Below are 21,459 nucleotides of genomic sequence, written 5' to 3' on the forward strand. Positions count from 1 at the left end.
CACTAGTTTTAATTTATTTTGGATTTTCTGAAATCAACACATGATCATAATTATACATGCAGGGTCAAACTATACATACACAGGGGTGATAGCGTTCCGGCGCCGCGCCGGATTTCCGGCGTACTGTGGTTGGGGGAAAAAAAAAAAATCTAGTTCGCCCATTGTCCTGTGTCATTCTGAGATGCGCAGATAGACAGTAAAGGGAATTCGGAATTCCCTTTACTGTCTATCTGCGCATCTCAGAATGACACAGGACAATGGGCGAACTAGATTTTTTTTTTTTTCCCCAGCCACGGTACGCCGGAAATCCGGCGCGGCGCCGGAACGCTATCACCCCTGTGTATGTATAGTTTGACCCTGCATGTATAATTATGATCATGTGTTGATTTCAGAAAATCCAAAATAAATTAAAACTAGTGCACCAAATTCTTTTTTTCCCCCAGCCATGGTACGCCGGAAATCCGGCGCGGCGCCGGAACGCTATCACCCCTGCATACAGCACACTTAATATTTGGTTAAATGTCCCTTAGCGAGTTTCACTTGGACCGGATACTTTTGGCGGCAGTCAACAAGCTTCTGGCAAAATTCTGTTTGGATATTTGAACATGCTACTTGAGTTGGCAGAGTTCAATTAAATTTGTGTTTCCTGGCACAGACCTAACTTTTAAGCAGTCCACATGTTTTGATGGTTGTCTAGCTTAATGTTTGCCTGCTTTATCCAATCCACAACCAGCTTTGATGTGTTTTGTGGTCATTTTCTTGTTGCAACACTCAGCTGAGTCCAAGTTTCAGATGTTTTGAGGTTATGCTGAAGAACTCCAAGGTGGTCTTCTGCCTTTGTTATTCCATACGCTTTTATGCAGGTATGTGAAAATCAGGTCATCCAATCAGAGTTCGCTGCTGCTGATCAGCATTGGATCACACGTGCACTAGTGCTTAGTTTTGAAGCTGTATTTTAGGACTATCCAGAGTACACTGTGTTGATGTGGGATTTTGTGGACTAAATCACTTCGTCCTTTTATTTTTTTTTGGTAAACTGAAGGTGTGTGTGAACAAAGTCACCAAAACTTGGGTTCATCATAGTCATTGAAGCCTTATATGAAGATAAGTATTATCTCAAATCTCATATTGGTTAGTTAATATAGTTGTCTGTACCACTTTTTTTTCAAGTAATTTGAAGCACCATCACATTTTTGAGTTTCATACAAATTGGATTGTCTGGGCAAAAGTTGCAGAAATCTGGCTGGAGTTTGTCACTGAAACTGATCAGTTAAGGTTATATTACTCATGTTTTTGTGGTAGTTTAATATTGAGCTACAGTCAGTTTATAAAAATGATGAGATGATTGATGATTTTTGACAAGGATCATTCATTGATTGGTAAAAACTCAAAGTATTATGGAACCTGGGGGCGGGGCTTTTTTTTTTTTTTTAATCCCCCGCTGTCCGAAAGGCCCGAAGGGGGATTGTCGTGGCAATGTCTGTCCATCTGTCCTGCGAAAGCTACTCACCTTCTGAAATCAACTCCTTTCACAATTTTTGGAGGAATTTCACGAAATTTGACAGGATTCTTTGTTCTATGTTGGCTAATACGCATATTGCAATTTCGTTCATTTCAGTTGCGTTTTTACCAGAGTTATGGCCCTTGATTTACCAAACTTGTACGTTGACAATTTCATGAGGGTGTATTAAGCACTTAGACATAGTTGCCAGCGGGGGATATTGTGCTCTCAGAGCACATTTGTTGAGATTTTAAATTAATTCTTAAGTAACCAATTAGTGATGTACATTATAAATAGGTTGCCATCATTTTCATGGACTTTAAATTACGTGGCACCTCTTTATTTTATTGAGCTATGTCAAAAGATTTAGAAGTTAAAACATTTTAGAAGGGTACCTTTCTAGGAAAGTGGTAAACACCCCCCCCCCCCCCCCCCCCCCAAAAAAAAAAAATCATTTTCCTTTATGTTGAACAGTTGACCAAAATTAGCCAGATTTTTCAACATTCAGTGTGGCATAGCTTTGTCTGTATTTCACAGAGAGGAAATTAAGTTTATTTCAAGCCCTTTTCAGTAGTACCATTTTGATTTGATGCATCAAATTTTATTTTTATTTTTTGGCAACATACCTATTTTTTTGCAATGCACCAGTTCCACTGGCTGCAAAACAGCCCCAGAGGATGCTGCCACCACCATGCTTGGCAGTTGGTACAGTGTACCTTTGCACCCCTGATCATTGTGGCCAAACAACTCGAGCTTTATCTTATCTGCCAATAAAACTTCCCTCCAGAAGACATTTTTTTTTGTCCATGTGGTCAGCTGCAAACTTGGAAGGTGTCAATTTTGGCGGAGGAGCTTCTTTCTCAGATGGCAGCCTCTCAGTCCATAACGATGGAACATGTATGCTTGACTGTAGATGGTGTTCCAGCAGTTTTCAGTTCATGGCAGACTTGGGCTTTAGTGGGTCCTGGGTTGTTCCTGACCATCCAAACCAGTTTCCTCTCAGCTGAGGGTAACCATTTGGGTCTTCCTCCAGCAAAGTGGCTACGCCTCCCAAAAATGTACTGGTATATGATTGATTGTTTGAACTGATGATCTTGGAATTTGCAGTTGTTTAGAAATGGCTTCAAGAGACATTCCTGAGTTGTGTAAATCTATGCTCCTCGTTTTCAGTTTTGCACTGAGCTCCTTGGACTTTGTACTGTGTTGGTGAGTGCTGTCAATCAAACCCTTTATGTTGGCACTGAGAAGCTACCAGCTGTAATCAGTCATGATCACTAACAGGAAGTTAAGAGGCGTTGGCCTTGGCAGGTTAAAACACTTTAGTAGTTTCAGCACCACTGAATTAATAATCCAAGTAGGTGTTGTGGGAACTCTCTCCCAAACAAAAATGATTCAAAGTCAGAGGTTGCAGGAAAGTTTAGACCCTTTATTAAATCAATTAACAAAGGCCGAGTTCGGTCTGTCAAGTGAACCAACTCAAAATCACAAAGTTCTCATTTTATACAGTTTCAAAAAACAGTGTATACAAATTCTCAATGGTTAACATTTCCCGTCTTACCACTTCAGCATTTTCTATTGGGCAGTACATCTCACGCTTCTCATCAAATTTTTCAGTATGAATGGTCAATTCAGGAAGAATCAAACACATGATGATAAATGATGCGTTGTGAACAACACAGCATTCAGAGCATACAATACATGATTCAAAATGACTGGAGTCAAATCCACTCGAAGGTTGATACAGGTTGTTGTGCTTGTTTGCACTTAATGGTACAATCGTGGCCTTGGCCAGTCTACCACAAAAGATTTTTTTTTTTTTTAAATGATGCACTTTGCAGCTGTAGAATTTGTTGTAACAATACCCGATTCAGAATAACTTGATAACGTATTACATTAGCATGCAAAACACTCCAGAACGAACAATTGCTTCATTCAGCGTGGCCTTGGCTCACTCATTACAACATGTAACACTGCAGGCACTGGAATTAGAATAATACACTTTTTTTTTGAATAGGGCTGTGATTTAGCAGAAAACAGCCTTTCAGTATAAACGATCTCAATGTCTTTACTGTATTTTACTGTAATTAAAATTGGGTGGCACGGTGGTGTAGTGGTTAGCATGGTCACCTCACAGCAGGAAGGTTCTGGGTTCCGGCCCAGCGGCTGGCAAGGGCCTTTCTGTGTGGAGTTCGCATGTTCTCCCCGTGTCTGCGTGGGTTTCCTCCGGGTGCTCCGGTTCCCCCCACAGTCCAAAGACATGCAGTTAGGTTGACGTGGGGCGGCCTTGGGCTGAGGTGCCCTTGAGCAAGGTACCTGACCCCTGACTGCTCCCCCAGGCGCTCTGGTGTGGCTGCCCACTGCGCCAGGTGTGTGCGCGCGTGTGTTTACTGCTTCAGATAGGTTAAATGCAGAGGGTGAATTTCACTGTGCTTGAAGTGTGCATGTGACAAAGGTTTCTTCTTTTTAATTATGATCATTCATAAATCAATTATTTTAATAGAATTAACTTTGCTGAAAATCAATATGACTGGCTTTGAATCCAGATATAATCAGCATAAGATGAAATCAGTGCATGTGTGATTACATATGAATCAAAATACAATCATAAACCAAATTATTGTTTTATGATATCAAGGTGTGTGTGTGGGGTTACATTTAGGATATAAAATCACCACAGTATACAGAAACTCATTGTTTTGCAGGTCAAGGGGCCCACAGGGCCCCTCCTGGGGAAAAAACAGGGGCCCATTTCTACAATGGGGGCCCAGTGATTTTATCCTTCAGTTGAAGTGAACCGAGTGAGCGAAGCGAGCCCAATGAACAGCTGGGGCAGCCCAGGGGCTGTTTTTTTTTGTTTGTTTGTTTGTTTGTCCCCCCCCCCCCCCCCCCCCCCCCAAAATTCTGTTTTTTTTTTTGTTTGTTTGTTTTTTTTGGTATTAGAAGCCATATGAAGCAATGTAGATGACAAAAATCAATGCTTCAACCAAATATATTGAGATATTGTTTAATCAATGGCAATATTTTGGAATTCAACCACAGGCCACTATATATCACATCTATGTTATCTCCTCCTTGTAAATTATAATTTATTTTAACTTGTTTTCAGTTTGGTGTAGGTCTATAGTAGTAGTAGTCACCAGTGGCAGTGGTGGTAGTAGTTGATGTTGCAGTAGTAGTTGTTGTTGTAAATCTAGTATGACTACCTTGGGTATCAGTGTTTTCAGGTGAATGTACTCTCTTTCTGCCGAAGAATGACAAAATGGATGTATTTTTTTCTTTTTTTTCTTATCCATGTTTTCTTGTCTCTTTCGAATATTCGTACATGGACCATAAGACACCACCTAGCGAAAGACTTGGATCAGGTTTTACTTGCTTGGGACGCTACAAACGGGGCGGCGTAAATGCACGAACGGGTCCGAAGTATATTCAATATGGCGGCGGTCAAAACAAATTCATCCGATGCTGAAATCTGTTGAATATCCAGATAATTATGTTGGAAGTTGCATATTTGTGCAATATTTTCGATATTGAGACCATGAAGTCAAGTAATACCAGTCCCCCCCAGGATTTCGTGGGCCTTTTTTTTTGGGCAGCTGGACTTGCTTGAAATTCTTGAAGACGTTTCACCTCTCATCCGAAAGGCTTCTTCAGTTCTGTCTGGCTAGTGGGTAGGTCCAGGTATTTATCCTCTAGTGGACCAAAAGCAATCCTAAGGAGAGTGATTGAGGTCACATGGGTTGTTGACCCTCTCGGTCATCCTGTAGGTGTTGGGGTCCCTGGAGACTGGGTGTGAACGGTGTTAGCAGCCTAGAGTCTCGTTTGGGTGATCTGTGGGTTGTTGGCTCTCTTTGCCATCACGTGAGTCATTGAAGTCAGCAGAGTCTTGATGTGGATGTGTTTTCTGGGAAGTGTGCCAGGGACTGCATTGTAGGTGGCTGATAAGTGGCGTCTCAGACCACCTCCTCTGTTCAGTGATGGTCGTTCCAGGTCGATGAAGATGGCTTCTTTTACCCCTCTTTCAAACCACCAGTCTTGTCTGGCTAGAGGGTCATTCCATGCCAAATCAACAAGAGGTTATGCTCGACCATCTCAGATTTCAATGAAATTTGGAGGGCTCAGAGATGCTATTAAAAGAAGTTAATCCCCAAAACTTGAGCTTCCTATCACCAATAGTTTCAGAGATGCAGGCATTTGAATTTTTTGATTTTTTTTGTTTTTTGCTCAAAACATACACATTTCAAAGTGCAATATAATCTTTATTATGCAAGATAGAAACCTAAAATTTTGCACAGAGAGACTCAATGTCTTGTACTACAAGCTTCAACTTAGAATTTCAATGGTCATTGTATATTAGATGGTGATTTTAACAAGGAAATTAAAAAGACAAATTTGCATTTTTTGCATTTTTAACTCCTTCTGGAAGCTTGCCTGTGGCAGTAATGCTTAAACTAAGAATGTTATTCAAATCTACACAGAAATATCTACCAATTTCAGTTTTACCAAGTCTCCACTATTCCTAGTTTGTCTGTAATAGGGTTTTGAAATTCGCCGATTTCTAAAACATGCCATTTTCAGTAGCAAGAAATCCAATGTGGGATAGCAGTGAGGAACTTGTAAATTTTTTTCAGTAATCCCCAAGACCCATATTTTATATTTCCAAATTTTTCTTCTGTGTTTCTCAAGTATTTTTAAACTACAGGGGTTTAAAAAATCCATTTTCACCAAATTTGAATTTTTGATATATTTTCATATAACTGATATTTGAGGGTTAATAAATGCTTCAATAAGGCTCAAGTAGGTTAGGAGACATGTTTCTTCCTCAATTTTAAATAAAATTTCAATTAATGCTGAGTATTAATTATTTGTAAATTTGATTTTAATCTAAGACTGTGTAACATTAGCAATCAATGACCAGCTATTGTGTACCAGTCAACAGCCAGCCTTATCACTATCAACACAGCACAATAGGTGACCTTTGATACCAGAACAGGTGGCTCATATCTTATAGTTTTAGAGTCTGTAAACTGCATACTTGTTCAGATAACATTATATTGCTTGAATTATATTACATTGTAATACAGCGCACTGAGAAAATTTACCAATGTTGTTAACTGAATGTGTTTCTTTGCAAGGATTGGATATTTTGAATAGTTGACTAGGGAATTTAATTGTAGTTGCTTTCAATTTGAGATCAGTATAAATGAGTTTGTTCTTAGACATCTAGAAATGGCTGAACTTCCTCCCTGTTCTATAGGAATTGGACTAAAGAGATTCTGACTGCCATAAACTAACATACAACAGAAATTGTAAGTTAAATACACTCTCTCAGTATAGTTTGGAGCAAATTTCATTAATTAAACAGAGAACTGAACTTGAGAACATTTCAAGCACAGACAGTATGTCTGCATCATGAGAAACTGTTTCTGATGTAATATGAAGAGCTACAGAAAAGTTGTTGTGATCCATATGAAAGGCACAAGAAAAAAGTTAAAACAGAATTACGTTCAATTCTTCCTGAAACAGCAGATTCACTTTCAAAACTGATAAATAAAAATATTAAACCTGGACAAAAATTGTGTTCTAAATGTTCACAGAGTGAAAGAACATTTAAGCCAAGCAGATTCAGCAGGTTCTACAGAATCAGAACAAGAGAGCACGTGTGTAGATGTGGATCCAACATACACTGTCAATTGGTTGCTCTCCACTGAAAATTGCCAAGTATAGCCACAAACAGAAAGCTGCATATGGCAAAGCAAAGCTGCAACGAGTAGAAGGAACTTTACGTTCTAAAATGAAATTTTATTAATTAATGAAATTTGCTCCAAACTAATACTGAGAGTGTGTATTTAACTTAGAATTTCTGTTGTATGTTAGTTTATGGCAGTCAGAATCTTTCTTTAGTCCAATTGCTATAGAACAGGGAGGAAGTTCAGCCATTTCTAGATGTCTAAGAACAAACTCATTTATACTGATCTCAAATTGAAAGCAACTACAATTAAATTCCCTAGTCAACTATTCAAAATATCCAATCCTTGCAAAGAAACACAAATTTGCAAATTTCTTTTTAATTTCCTTGTTAAAATCACCATCTAATATACAATGACCATTAAAATTCTAAGTTGAAGCTTGTAGTACAAGACATTGAGTCTCTCTGTGCAAAATTTTAAGTTTCTATCTTGCATAATAAAGATTATATTACACTTTGAAATATGTATGTTTTGAGCAAAATGCAAAAAAATTGAAATATTCAAATGCCTGTATCTCTGAAACCGTTGGAGATAGGAAGCTCAAATTTTGGGAATTAAGTTCTTTTAATAATATCTCTGAGCCCTCCAAATTTCATTGAAATCTGAGATGGTCGAGCATAAATTTGTCAGATATTTGTTGATTTGGCATGGAATGACCCTAGAATGCATACATTGCAGTCCTGAAATGAGTGTCCTTTGTTATTGAGATGAAGGTAGAGTCCTGGCCTGAGGAACTGGCACCTCATGGCACCTTTTACTTGAGCGCCCAGATGATTGGGAGAAATTTGTGTTGTGGTGAGAGCAGAAGTGATGAGTGTGGAGTGTAAGGCCCTGTCCACACGGCAACAGATTCAGGTGAATCTGATAAAATTGTTTATCGTTTCGGCCTGGCGTCCACACGGCACCGGCGTTTTGGGTACCCCAAAACGAAGTCTTTTGAGAACGGGTTCCAGAGTGGAAAGATCTGGCAACGGCGCTGTTGCGAAGTCGTCTGGATGAGTAGAATGGATTTGTTTACAATGACGTCACAACCACATGTGCTTCACACCAGGTAGAAGTGTAACGAACTCGATGCGAGTTGTCAACAAATCCTGTAACTTGGTTCATGAAACGCGCTTACAAAATATTTTCACTGTGAATATTTATTGTGTAATGGTGCAAAGTGAGAGAGAGAGAGAGAGAGAGTGTGAGTCAATCCCGCCAGCAAAAATAGGGAAAAAAGGAGCGATCTCACCTCTTCAGATGTTGGTTTAAGTCCTACAATACATTCCTCAAAAAGGGTGTAGAAGAACAAATTAATCCATCAACGTGTAGCATTCAATTTATTCCGGACCATTAAAGACGCCGCCTTCCGCGTAGAATCATACGTCATCCTCGCCGCCATATTGGATGGGTCAAAGCGGAGAATAAAGATGCCTCGTTCATGTGCTGCGTTTAACTGTCCCAACAGGTTTGCCGTCCAAACGAGATCACATGGGATTACCTTTCACAGGTGAGACTGGAAAAATACTTTTCATTGTATTTGGTCATTATAATGTAATTTTACGAACAGATTTTTCTGACTTTGTGGCCAGTATGAAGTCTCGCGCATAATAGTTTATGCGCATGCGTCCTTACTACTTCTGTTGTTGTGGTGTCTCCGATGGGACCGTCTTACAGCGCACCTAGAGGTGTGGCATGTGTATTGCATCGTTTTCAGCAAGCGTTGCATTGCCATATGTACCTGATATTTTACTGATCCGTTGCCCATGTGGACGCGATATTTATTTATTTATTTATTTATTTTTAAATCTCGTTGCCGTTGTCGTGTGGATGTAGCCTCAAGCTGTGCGTTTCTGTGGGTTGTTGGCTCTCTCTGCCATCACGTGAGTCATTGAAGTTGGCAGTGTCTTGGTGTGGATGTGTATTCAGTTTTCTTATCTTGGTATTCTGTCCTTAGGGTGGACCAATAACGAGTGTCCTTTGTTATTGAGATGAAGGTAGAGTCCTGGCCTGAGGAACTGGCTCTCCTGTGTTGAGCCATGTGCTTGTGAAGCAGTTGTTTTGTTTCCCCAATGTATAGGTCTGTGCATTCCTCACTGCATTGAATTGCGTACACTACGTTTGTCCTATTTGTGTCTGGGTATCCTGTCCTTCAGGTGGACCAATTTCTGCCTCGGAGTGTTGATGGATCTGAAACACTCCGAGGCAGAAACATCATCCCTGTACACTTCAGACCCAGTAACACTGAGGCAGAAATTGGTCCACCCTAAGGACAGAATACCAAGATAAGAAAACTGAATACACATCCACATCAACATGACCGCAACAACTCTCCTTAGGATTGCTTTTGTAAATAGCTGCCAGATCATAATTACAGTAAACTAGTAAATACAGTAAAGGAAAAACTTGAGACTGAAAGGTTTTAAGTCATCCAAATGACTGAACGTAAACATTGCTACAGTAACATACTAGCTACTATGTTGTTGACATTAGCTAGTGCTAACAGCTAGCTGCTAGTACACTGCTACAACACAGACACTGACCCTAATAATACAGTTCTTGGTCATTGCCTGGTAACAGCAAATTTATAACGGGCCATGTCTCAACAGGCTAAGAAGTTATTTCAATGACATTTTAATAACATTTTGTTTATCCTGAGGACCGAAAGTAAATGAAAATGTGAACAAACCTTAGCTGTAATAAGATGGCGACCACCGGCTCCAGGGACGACCCACTGATGTAGGCATGTTACCCAGCCTGACACAAAATATTTATAGGCATCCAAACTCTTATACGCTTTCAGATCAATACCTGTGTATGGCGATGGGTTTTTAACGACATAGGTATACAGATCATGTGGGCCGAAGTCAGGTAAAGACGAGGGCTTCGTGTACTTCCGTACGTCAGTGAACAATCCTGGTGGAAGCAGGTAAACGTCGTTCTCTAAGCCTGCCAACCTCAATTTTTGCAAATACCTCTCCCTCTGCTCGCCCTGTAAATGCCCTACGTCGCTGAATAGTGAAGGTGTTTTCTGCATCTCGCTCCTTTTTCTTTTATCTTTTTCGTTTGTCGCCTTCCTCGCATTCAAACTGATTCGAGCTGTGACGTCCAAAATGGCAGCCTAACGATGCATCACATGACTTGGTCACGTGGGTGAAAAACCTCAATACCTGGAACTACCCACTAGTCAGACAGAACTGAAGAAGCCTTTCGAATGAGAGGTGAAACATCAAGAATTTCAAGCAAGGACTTTAGGTCCTATTACTGGGCTGCAAATCTTAGGATCGGTCAGTATTGGTTGCGGAGTGGGTTGGTGTCTCCATCCCCAACGTGGCTGGAGATGGAGACTGCCTCATCCAGACCAGTGTCCCTGCCTTGCCTTGTTCACTCCTCCATTGCAGGCCCCCTACTCTTCCTTCACCCAAAATGTATGTGTTAAAACAACATTAAAGATCTGGAATCAATTTAGACGGCATTTCGGATTTCAGACAACCCCTCTCTCTAGTCTGATAGCCACCGCCGCGCCCCCCCCCCCCCCCCCGCCCCCCATGGCTGATTTGGCTTTTTTTTTTTTTTTCAATGTGGTCTAGCCTTGGTGGTATAAACTTTTTAGTGATGCTGCATCAACAATACATTCGCTACATTTGCTCAACTATCAGCTAAATTTGATGTTCCCAGGCGCCCCCCTAGATATTTACCGATCCGGAGTTATGTTCATAGCATAAATCCCAGATTTCCCACCCTTCCTGCTGAAACATAATTTGACACTTTTCTCACCCCACTTCCTACTCTGAAAGGCATTGACAATTTATAGGAAAATTTGTTCTCTAAAAATCCCTTGATTTGTATAATATTAAATCAGCATGGGAGGAGGAATTGGGTGAGGAAATGCAGGATGACCTATGGAAAGAGGCACTCAGGAGGGTACATACATCTTTCATCTGTGCTCGGCATGGTGTTATGCAGTGTAAATTTATCCATAGGGCCCATTAGACCAAAGCAAGGCTATTCTGGATCTGTTATGATGTGAACTCTGTGTAAGATGTAATCAGTCACCTGCAAGTCATGTGCATGTGTTTTGGGGTTGTCCATCTCTGGTTGACTTCTGGGAAGATATTTTTAATACACTTTCAGAAACGAGTGGCACACAGATTGAACCGGAGCCCATAACAGCATTATTCGGGGTTCCTCCAACTGCACTACATCTGACCAAAATTAAAAAGGATGTGATCGCCTTTGTTACTTTGTTGACGAGACGACAAATTTTGCTCAGATGGAAATCTCCTGCACCTCCATCCCATGCCATTTGGGTTAAAGACATTTTAAACTGCATCAAGTTGGAAAAAAAATCAAATGCACAATGAATAAGTTCTGGGCAATATGGACCTCTTTTTTCTCTTATGTTAAGTGACTGGATTTCTGTGCAATTCCAAGTTGGCTGGTTTTTTTTTTTTTTTTTAATTGCCATTCTCTTATCTGTATTCTTGGTGTATGGAAGTGAGGAGACACTGTACTTTTGACAGTGTAAAAAGCCTTAGGCTACATCCACACGACAACGGCAACGAGATGTTATTTAAAAATATATCGCATCCAAATGGGCAACAATCAGTAAAATATCAGGTCCATATGGCAACGCAACGCTTGCTGAAAACGATGCAATACACATGCCACACCTCTAGGGGCGCTGTAAGACGGTCCCTTCGGAGACACCAGAACAATAGAAGAAGTAACGACGCATGCGCATAAACTATTATGCGCAAGACTTCATATTAGCCACAAAGTCAGGAAAATCTGTTTGTAAAATTACATTATAATGACCAAATACAATGAAAAGTATTTTTCCAGTCTCACCTGTGAAAGGTAATCCCATGTGATCTCGTTTGGACAGAAAACCTGTTGGTACAGTTAAACGCAGCTAATCTTTATTCTCCGCTTTGACCTTTCCAAAATGGCGGCGAGGATGACGTATGATTCTACGTGGAAGGCGGCGTCTTCAATGGTCCGGAATAAAGTGAATGATACACGTTGATGGAATTAATTTGTTGTTTCTCACCTGTGAAAGGTAATCCCATATGATCTCGTTTGGACGGTAAACCTGTTGGTACAGTTAAACGCAGCTAATCTTTATTCTCCGCTTTGACCTCTCCAATATGGCGGCTAGGATGACGTATGATTCTACGCGGAAGGCGGCGTCTTTAATGGTCCAGAATAAATTGGATTAATTTGCTCCTCTACGCCCTTTTTAAGGAATGTATTGTCAGACTTAAATCAACATCTGAAGAGGTGAGATCGCTCCTTTTTTCCCCTATTTTTGCTGGTGGGATTGCACCATTACACAATAAATATTCACAGTGAAAATATTTTGTAAGCGTGTTTCATGAACCAAGTTATAGGATTTGTTGACAACTCGCATCGCAATGAGAAGATCATTGGCACTACTGGTGTTCAGAATCAGACCATTTCATAAATGAATATTTTGCTGTAGAGCTGCAGTGTTTGTACAATTGCATGTTTTTGCTTCACTATTACTGTCACTATTCTGCTTCTTGCATTACTACTGTGAACTAACACTGAACATAATAATAATAATAATAATAATAATATCCAAGCTCGTGTTTCACTCTCACTAGTGCTCTGTAAGGCTTTTTCCTGGTGATATTCGTTACACTTCTACCCAGCGTGAAGCGCTCAGTCATGTGGTTGTGACGTCATCGTAAACACATCCGTTCTACTCATCCAGACGACTTCACAACGGCAACGTTGCCAGATCTTTCCACTCTGGAACCCGTTCTCAAAAAGATTGCGTTTTGGGCACCCAAAACACCGGTGCCATGTGGACGCCAGGCCTAAACGATAAGCAGTTGTATCGGAATCACCTGAATCCGTTGCCGTGTGGACAGGGCCTTAGAATGTGGACTACACTGTTCGTTTGATCTGGTTGCCCCCCCCCCCCCCCACATTGTCATTTGTTTGTTTTACACTCTGTCTCATTGTTATTTCATACACCTAATGTATAATTTACGAGTGCAGTTATTTTGTAATGCAGATTATTCTAAAACTCAAAGTTAAGAATTTCAAGCGAGTCCAGTTGCCTTCTTTAGCTCCTACGGCTGCTTTTTTTTTTTTTTTTTGGATCACCTCTTGTTATTGCTCTGAAAACAGTTGCTTAACGGGAGCACATTGTTTTCTGTGTGTGCGTATTTGTCTACATCAGACGGCCCATCAGAACGGTGAGGACGAGATCAGCCTCTCAACGCTTGGCCGAGTTTACACCATTGACTTCAACTCTATGCAGCAGATCAATGAGGACACGGGAACGGCACGGGGAATTCAGAGGAAACCCAACCCCCTGATCAACCCCAACACTGGTACTTTCTCTCACACACACGTGCACAGGAGGAGACAGAGCCACTTGTCTGATCAGTGTTGCGTCCTTTTTACAAAAGGACTCTTGAACTTGCCCAAGTAAAAAAAAAAAAAAATGTTACGCTAGCTGCTTTATATCAATAACTTAGAAAAAAAAATTGCTACAATGGGTTAGCTAGCTTTAGTTGAACATTTAACCCAGTGCCATCATCAGCCCTATGCTATTTGCAAAAGAAAAGAAATAAACCAGCATTGAGAGCATGATGAATTCATAAATAGCCAAGTACAACACTAGAATCCTTTATGCTGATTAGTCCAAATAAATGTGACCATAACCACATGATTATTGTTAACATCACAAGCACCTTTTATTTATTTATAAAGAGAAAATTGTAAGGGAATGACTTTGTTTATAGAACAGGAACTAACTTATTTTGTTGCAGTTTCTCATGTTATAAATTGTTAAAATGGTATGTTCTGTAATTTAAAAAAAGTCCCCAAATCCCCCCGGCCTCCACATGAAACCCCACTCCAAATTTTCCTAAGTTGAATTGGTTGCCATAGAAATACGGAGAAAATAAAAATCACAGAAATCCCAAAATGTCAAAAGGCACAACTCCTCCAGTCACTTAACATAACTGTCAGGTTTCATGAAAATTCCTAATGGTTTGAGTTATGCTCCGGAAACTAAAATGTTTACGGACGGATGGACAGAGCGATAGTTATTTTTCCCCCCCTGCATTATATGCTGGGGGATTTAAAAAAAAAAAAAAAGACTTGTTAGCAACTTGCTGTGGTTTAAGAGGAATAAACTCTTCAGGATGTGTTATTCAGGGTGGTAATAGCAACTCCGCTTCATGTTGTTCTCCCACTACACCACCCTATCATGTTGTTTTTCTTATGTTCATGGCAGTCAAGTGTTTCCTACCTTTAATTCATATTAATCATAGAACTGATTTGTAAATAATCTCAAAGAATCTGGCTGGTGTCAGTGTTTCAAATTTTTCAGCCCCAGCCAGAACATTGCTGCTTAACTGCTTCATGTTTTCATTGCAGTTTATCTCCAAGCCAGGAGAGGGCTCTGAAACATTGCAGTTTGCACCTTGTAAATACACAGATTAGCCGTAATGTTAAAACCACTGACAAGTGAAATTAATTACATGGATTATGCTGTTACAATGGCACCTGTCAAGGGGTGGGATGTATTAGGCAGCGAGAGAACAGTTAGTTCTTGAAGTTGATGTGTTGGAAGCAGGAAAAATGGGCAAGTGTAAGGATCTGAGTGACTTTAACGAGGGTCGAATTGTGATGGCGAGATGACTGGGGCTGAGCATCTCCAAAAGGGCACATCTTGTGGGGTGTTCCTGGTATGCGGTGGTTAGTACCTACCATAAGTGGTCCAAGGAAGGAGAACCAGTGACAGGGTCATGGGTGTCAAAGGCTCATTGATTCGCATGAAGCACGAAGGCTAGCTCATACGATCCAATCCCACAGAGGAGCTGCTGGAGCATAAACTGCTGAAAAAGTTAATGTTGGATAAAACAAAGGTGTCAACATTAACTTTTTTTTAGCAGTTTGTGCTCCAGTAGCTTTTCTGTGGGATTGGATCGTATGAGCTAGCCTTCGTGCCCCATGCGAATCAATGAGCCTTCGACACCCATGACCCTGTCACTGGTTGTCCTTCCTTGGACCACTTTTGGTAGGTACTAACCACTGCATACCGGGAACACCCTACAAGATGTGCCATTTTGGAGATGATCAGATCCTTACGTTTGCTCATTTTTCCTGCTTCCAATAAATCAACTTCAAGAACTGACTGTTCTCTCGCTGCCTAATATATCCCACCCCTCGACAGGTGCCAATGTAATGAGATAATCAAGGACATTCATGTCACTGGTCATAATGTTATGACTGATCGGTGTTATATCCTATTTGTAATAATTGCCGTGATTTCTTACAAAATCATCAGTTACGTAATTGTCCTTTGATTCACTGTTCCGCTCTTTTTCTCATTCTCTACTTCACTCTTAGGTCACGTGGAGGTGCGTGGTGAGGATGCGCGTGCAGAGCTGATGCGGGAGGAGGCAGAGCTAGCACGCTGCTTTATTAAGACTCTGTTCGGTGTGCTATATGAGGTGTACAGCTCCTCAGCCGGTCCCGCCGTCAGACACAAGTGCCTCAGAGCCATCCTGCGCATCATCTACTTCTCTGACTCCGAGCTGCTCAAGGATGTGCTGCGCAACCACGCCGTCTCCAGGTAAGTGTCTGACACCTTAGCATGTGTGTGTAATAAGATGCAAGAAAGATGCAGTGGTTCATGTTTGTACATGGCACTGACCTGACTTGCAAACAGAACTCAACGTCTATTACTCTGTATTTCTCCTTTTAGGGTTGCCAGGTTCATAACAACCTGCAATGAGTTCAAAACAAGTTTGAGTATTTTTTTTTTTTTCAAGCACCACAAAAGCAACATATTTTACTAATTTTACATATTTTAGACAGTACATTTTACTAAGGCAGGATTAGTTTCCCCTGCCTGGTTCAATTCCCTAAAATAGCCCAGAATTTTGAACAAACAGGTGTAAGAATTAGCCTAATCAGTTTACTAACACACACTGATCATAGATTTCATACAGTTTTTATATGCAGTATGTGTGTATGCATGCATGCCAGCCAATGTGGCAAGTGGGATCAATTGCATGCTTGCAAACTCCATACAAAATTTCCTCACAGTAGTAGTTCAAAAGTATTTGCCAGCAAACTGTAAACCTGGCAACCCTGTGATGCAATATGTATCGTAGACATTATGTATAATATGATAAGACTGCTGCCGCAGAGCATTCTGTGTGCCTGAGGGTGTCTGGAAAGCCATGTATCATCTCATCTCATATTATCTCTAGCCGCTTTATCCTGTTCTACAGGGTCGCAGGCAAGTTGGAGCCTATCCCAGCTGACTACGGGCGAGAGGCGGGGTACACCCTGGACAAGTCGCCAGGTCATCACAGGGCTGACACACAGACACAGACAACCATTCACACTCACATTTCACACCTACGGTCAATTTGGAGTCACCAGTTAACCTAACCTGCATGTCTTTGGACTGTGGGGGAAACCGGAGCACCCGGAGGAAACCCACGCGGACACGGGGAGAACATGCAAACTCCGCACAGAAAGGCCCTTGCCAGCTATGGGGCTCGAACCTGGACCTTCTTGCTGTGAGGCGACAGCGCTAACCACTACACCACCGTGCCGCCCCCAGCCATGTATCAATTAATTATTATTTATTTACTTTTTGAGCATTCCAACAACTGTGTTCTCAGCAGTGGTTTACTTTTTTGTTTTTATACCCCACTGGCCAAAAGGCCCGAAGGGTGATTGTCATGGTGATGTGGCCATGACTGATCTGGCACGCTTTAATTGTTAGACAGTAATGATGTAAATAACGGCGTGGCGGAGTAGTGTCCGAAAGTGGTGTTTTGTGTGTTGTCGTCGCTTTTTACCAAAGAGCTCACTAGCTAGTCGTCTATATATAGAATTCCCTAGGTAGGGAGTAGTGAATGAGTGCTTTCGGACACAGCAATCGTTCCACAATGCAATGAATGATGAGATGCATTTTGTGCAGCACTGGGGACAATTGGCCTCATTTATCAAGCTAGATACAAACGGAGTCGTTCTTAATCATTCAGATCAGGATGTATATAAGGAAATTGGTGTTGATGAAACGCCTCTAAACTCAGGAAAAAAATAAATAAAATTGCTCCGGATTGTGTGAATTTTAATGCATGAGAGGACCGTCAGCCTAAACTTAGGCCCTGTCCACATGGCAACGGATTCAGGTGAATCTGATAAAATTGTTTATCGTTTCGGCCTGGCGTCCACACGGCACCGGCGTTTTGGGTGCCCCAAAACGAAATCTTTTGAGAACGGGTTCCAGAGTGAAAAAAATCTGGCAACGGCGCCGTTGCGAAGTAGTCTGGATGAGTAGAACGGATTTGTTTACGATGACGTCACAACCACATGACTGTCAGTGCTTCACGCCGGGTAGAAGTGTAACGAACTCGATGCGAGTTGTCAACAAATCCTATAACTTGGTTCATGAAACGCGCTTACAAAATATTTTCACTGTGAATATTGTGTAATGGTGCAAAGTGAGAGAGAGAATAGCCCTTAGGGCAGAGTCTTTAGTCCAAACACTGCGGAAGCAGTACCAAACCGCGCCCCGCCCGTGCGCTTTCCAAAAACAAAAACAATCCCGCCAGCAAACATAGGAAAAAAAAAAAGGAGCGATCTCACCTCTTCAGATGTTGGTTTAAGTCCGACAATACATTCCTCAAAAAGGGCGTAGAAGAACAAAGTAATCCATCAACATGTAGCATTCAATTTATTCCGGACCATTAAAGAATTCTGGAGGATATCAGAATGTTGGCGTATCGGCTTCCATCTACCCCCCGTTCATTCCTCTTTCCGCGTCTTTCGTTTTACGCTACTGATTAATAATCAAAACTTTGTGGCTGATGCTACAGAAGAAGGGGTTTATGCGCATGCGTCTACTTCTATTGTTCTGGTGTCTCCGATGGGACAGTCTTACAGCGCACGTAGTGGTGTGGCATGTGTATTGCATTGTTTTCAGCAAGCGCTGCGTTGCCTTATGTACCTGAAATTTTACTGATCTGTTGCCCATGTGGACGCGATATTTAAAAAAAAAAAAAAAACCTCGTTGTCGTGTGAATGTAGCCTTGATCGACTTCAAGCCAAGTTACATGGATTGGTAGTCTGGCTAATGCGACTTCAAAGCTCTGCGAGCATTTGGTCTGGCAAAGATATTAAGCCCAAACGTTTCCCAAAGGCGTGGTTGACCCGCCTCCCTGAAATGCCTCAGTTTGCTACTGGTCGAAGCCAGAAAAGGCTGTGACGAAGCTTAAACCAATCACATCACTCTTTCCTCTGACGTATGTGACGCGACGGAAACTGCTTGAGTAACAGGAAGAAGATAAATACCTCCAGGGCTGCTCTTTGCTCCGTTTTCAATGAGAACTTCCCGTTGAATGCTTTCAATACAGCATCTACCGCTGTGTCAAAGGCTTGCCGCTGCTCCATGTTCGTAATGTTTCTAGTGAATGAAGCGCTTCCGGCATAGATTCTGTAAAGAATCTATGGCTTCCGGTCGCAGTTCTACTACGTCACTGCCTTGAACACGCCTCTACCCAGGGCCGTTGGAGATGCTCAAAGTTGATTGGCTCCCGATTTTTCGGGAGCTTGGAAGAGCTGGAGATAGCTTGCCTGGCCAGACTAAGCTCGCAACAGGCCCTCGTGTTGCGTCACACTTAAGATGGGCAGGCCCAGGCTAATGGATTGGTGCTTTTTGTTATATGTATGAAATGTACAATGGAGTTTATATAGCTTATTTTTTATTATGTTTACAGCATTTGAGACACCTTTATCCAGAGCAACTTACAGAAGTGCTTTGTCATCTCTGTCAAAAACTCCTCATGCTAGTTCACTAGGTAAAGTCATAAGAATACCGCTTAAAAAAAATTTGTGAAAACTAGTGGCTTTATATTATTGGTTTTAGTTATATAATATAAATAATGATGAAAGCATCCCAACAAACCCATAAATTAAGACAAAATTCATATCTTTTTAAATTATGGAAAAAGAAATGCCACTCTACAGAGTCACTCTCCCTGCACAAAGCCATAAACGAACGCCTCAGCTGCTGGAAGAGTTTGGCTCTTGCTTATTATTTTTAATAGAAAACGTCATTAAATATTTAATTAGCATAGAATTGAGTTCAAATAATTTCCACTTCTTCTGCCTTTCACACTCATTATTCGTCTCATGGTCCCAGGTGCTCCCAGACTTTTGTCTGTTCACTTGATTTTTTATGGGGTTTTGTGGGTGTCACTAAATGCCAATGAGATGTGTATGTGCACATTTTTAGAAAACTGACGTAATATGTTTTTGGATAACATGGTCCAAAATGGGCCTCATCATTAACAAAAGAGATTAAATGTTTTTTTCTTAACTTTTCTCTTTTTCCAAGATATTCCCATGGAAATTGGCAGGCACATAGACTGTTGTATACGGAGTTTGAAAAATCATGCAAATTAGTATGTATTATGCTAATTGGGTAAAAAACGTTAAATCGGTGCACTCAATAAAAAGTAATACATCATTTCTAATATCCTCGTTGTGCTCTGTAGGCCTTTGTATTTCTCAAAAGTAGGGCCAACTAGTGTTTATATGAAAGAATATAAATGATTATTTTGATTAATATTCATAGCTTTCAAGGCGAACCTCGAAAAAACTGTGAGCCACATCCAGGAAACAGTTCCATTTAAGTGACTTGAAATTGACACTCGGGTTTCTGACTTCCAGTTTTTATCCCCCACTGGCCGAAAGGCCCGAAGGTGAATTACGTTGTGGCAATTTCCGTCCGTCCATCCATTTCGGGAAAGGTGCTCACCTTCTGAAATCAACTCCTTGCTCAATTTTTGGAGGAATTTCACAAAACTTGGCAGGATTCTTTGTTTTATGTCTCCTGTGAAATCATATCAAAACTAGCTGATGGAAGATTTTTGCTGAATACTTCATCAGAAACAGTGACCGCTAGAGAACATCCCTATAAAAGTTATCTGATTATTGTTCACGAGTAATCCAGTCAGAAACCGATCAGAAGAGAGAGCGCCTGACCACTTTCCCGTGACTCAAAAAGCACCGGCAGTTTCCCGATGTCCCGCGAGCACTGTGTGTGTACTCTGTTGTACCAACTTCAACCTGCCGCTACTCCCAAAGTACTGAACAGATCTTAAGATAAATTTCTATGAAAAGCAGAGATTGTAAGATTTTTAATGATCTTATTCATGATAGAAAATATTCAAGAGTTAAACAATGACAGATTTGGAAACCTAGATGAGCGTCTGCATGCGCAATTTTCACAGCCCGGCCAGCGAACGTCTGATGTGCCTACTATGAGAGATCGAGCACAATGACTTTGGTGGTATTAGCTTGAATTTGAATCGAGTTTATTAATCCAAAAACATCAACTCGCTTTCATTCTAAAATAAATCCTGAGTGCCACTGAACATCACATCGGTGTTGGTGAAATAATATACAGGTTGCTCAGGGTGGATTATTCCTTGCAGTGTCCTGTGTAAGCAGACACTGAAAACCACAACCCTGGTTTGTACAGTGATTAGACCAAATTCATCCAGTTGTCATACTTGCGTATGTCCAGGACGTACTGCACGTTTCTTTTGTGCTGTACATCAACGCCAGGTATGGAAGTGTTTTTTTTTTGCATCCACAGTCACATAGCCTCGATGCTATCCAGTCAGGACCTGAAGATTGTGGTCGGCTCTCTGCAGATGGCGGAGATCCTCATGCAGAAGCTACCTGACGTGTTCAGTGTGTACTTCAGGAGAGAAGGTAAAGATGTTCACACAGTTGTTACTTAAACCTGCTTTCTGACGTTTAGCTGTGGGTTAGATTTGCTTCATTAGCATGGAACTGAGCAATGTTTGCTGAAAAGGCTATTTATTATACCTGGAGGAAACGATCCTGTTGTAAACTATTCTTTGCAGTGGGGTCTGTGACATAAGTGAGGCAGATTCCAGTCAAAGCAGGGTACATCCTCATGCTCCTCCTGTTCATTACATTTCACTGGAGAACTGTTCAGGATTTATGTGCTACATGATGGTTAAGACGACAAAATCTGTCTTACTCTGTCTGTCTGACTAATGTGTACTGTCTCGTTTATGACCGTGTTTAAATCAGACGTTTTTTGGAAATTACTGCAACATGCCCATGCAGGAAGAGATTTTAATGGGGTTTTTTTGTTTGTTTTTACACACACCGAAATAA

The 21,459-nt window shown here is 41.1% G+C and overlaps 1 protein-coding gene across 6 annotated transcripts in view; it reads left to right on the forward strand.

Moving 5' to 3' along the window:
• Window positions 1-21,459, forward strand: part of trip12 (thyroid hormone receptor interactor 12) — a 167,863-nt gene that overhangs the window by 88,737 nt on the left and 57,667 nt on the right. For all 6 annotated transcript variants that reach the window (XM_060923554.1, XM_060923558.1, XM_060923555.1 and 3 more), the window contains 3 exons: window positions 13,445-13,598; window positions 15,628-15,853; window positions 20,906-21,024. In XM_060923554.1, coding sequence (XP_060779537.1) covers window positions 13,445-13,598; window positions 15,628-15,853; window positions 20,906-21,024 — 499 coding nt within the window. The remainder of the gene's footprint in view (window positions 1-13,444; window positions 13,599-15,627; window positions 15,854-20,905; window positions 21,025-21,459) is intronic.

Source organism: Neoarius graeffei, chromosome 6 (assembly GCF_027579695.1).
Source record: "Neoarius graeffei isolate fNeoGra1 chromosome 6, fNeoGra1.pri, whole genome shotgun sequence".
Lineage (NCBI taxonomy): Eukaryota > Metazoa > Chordata > Actinopteri > Siluriformes > Ariidae > Neoarius > Neoarius graeffei.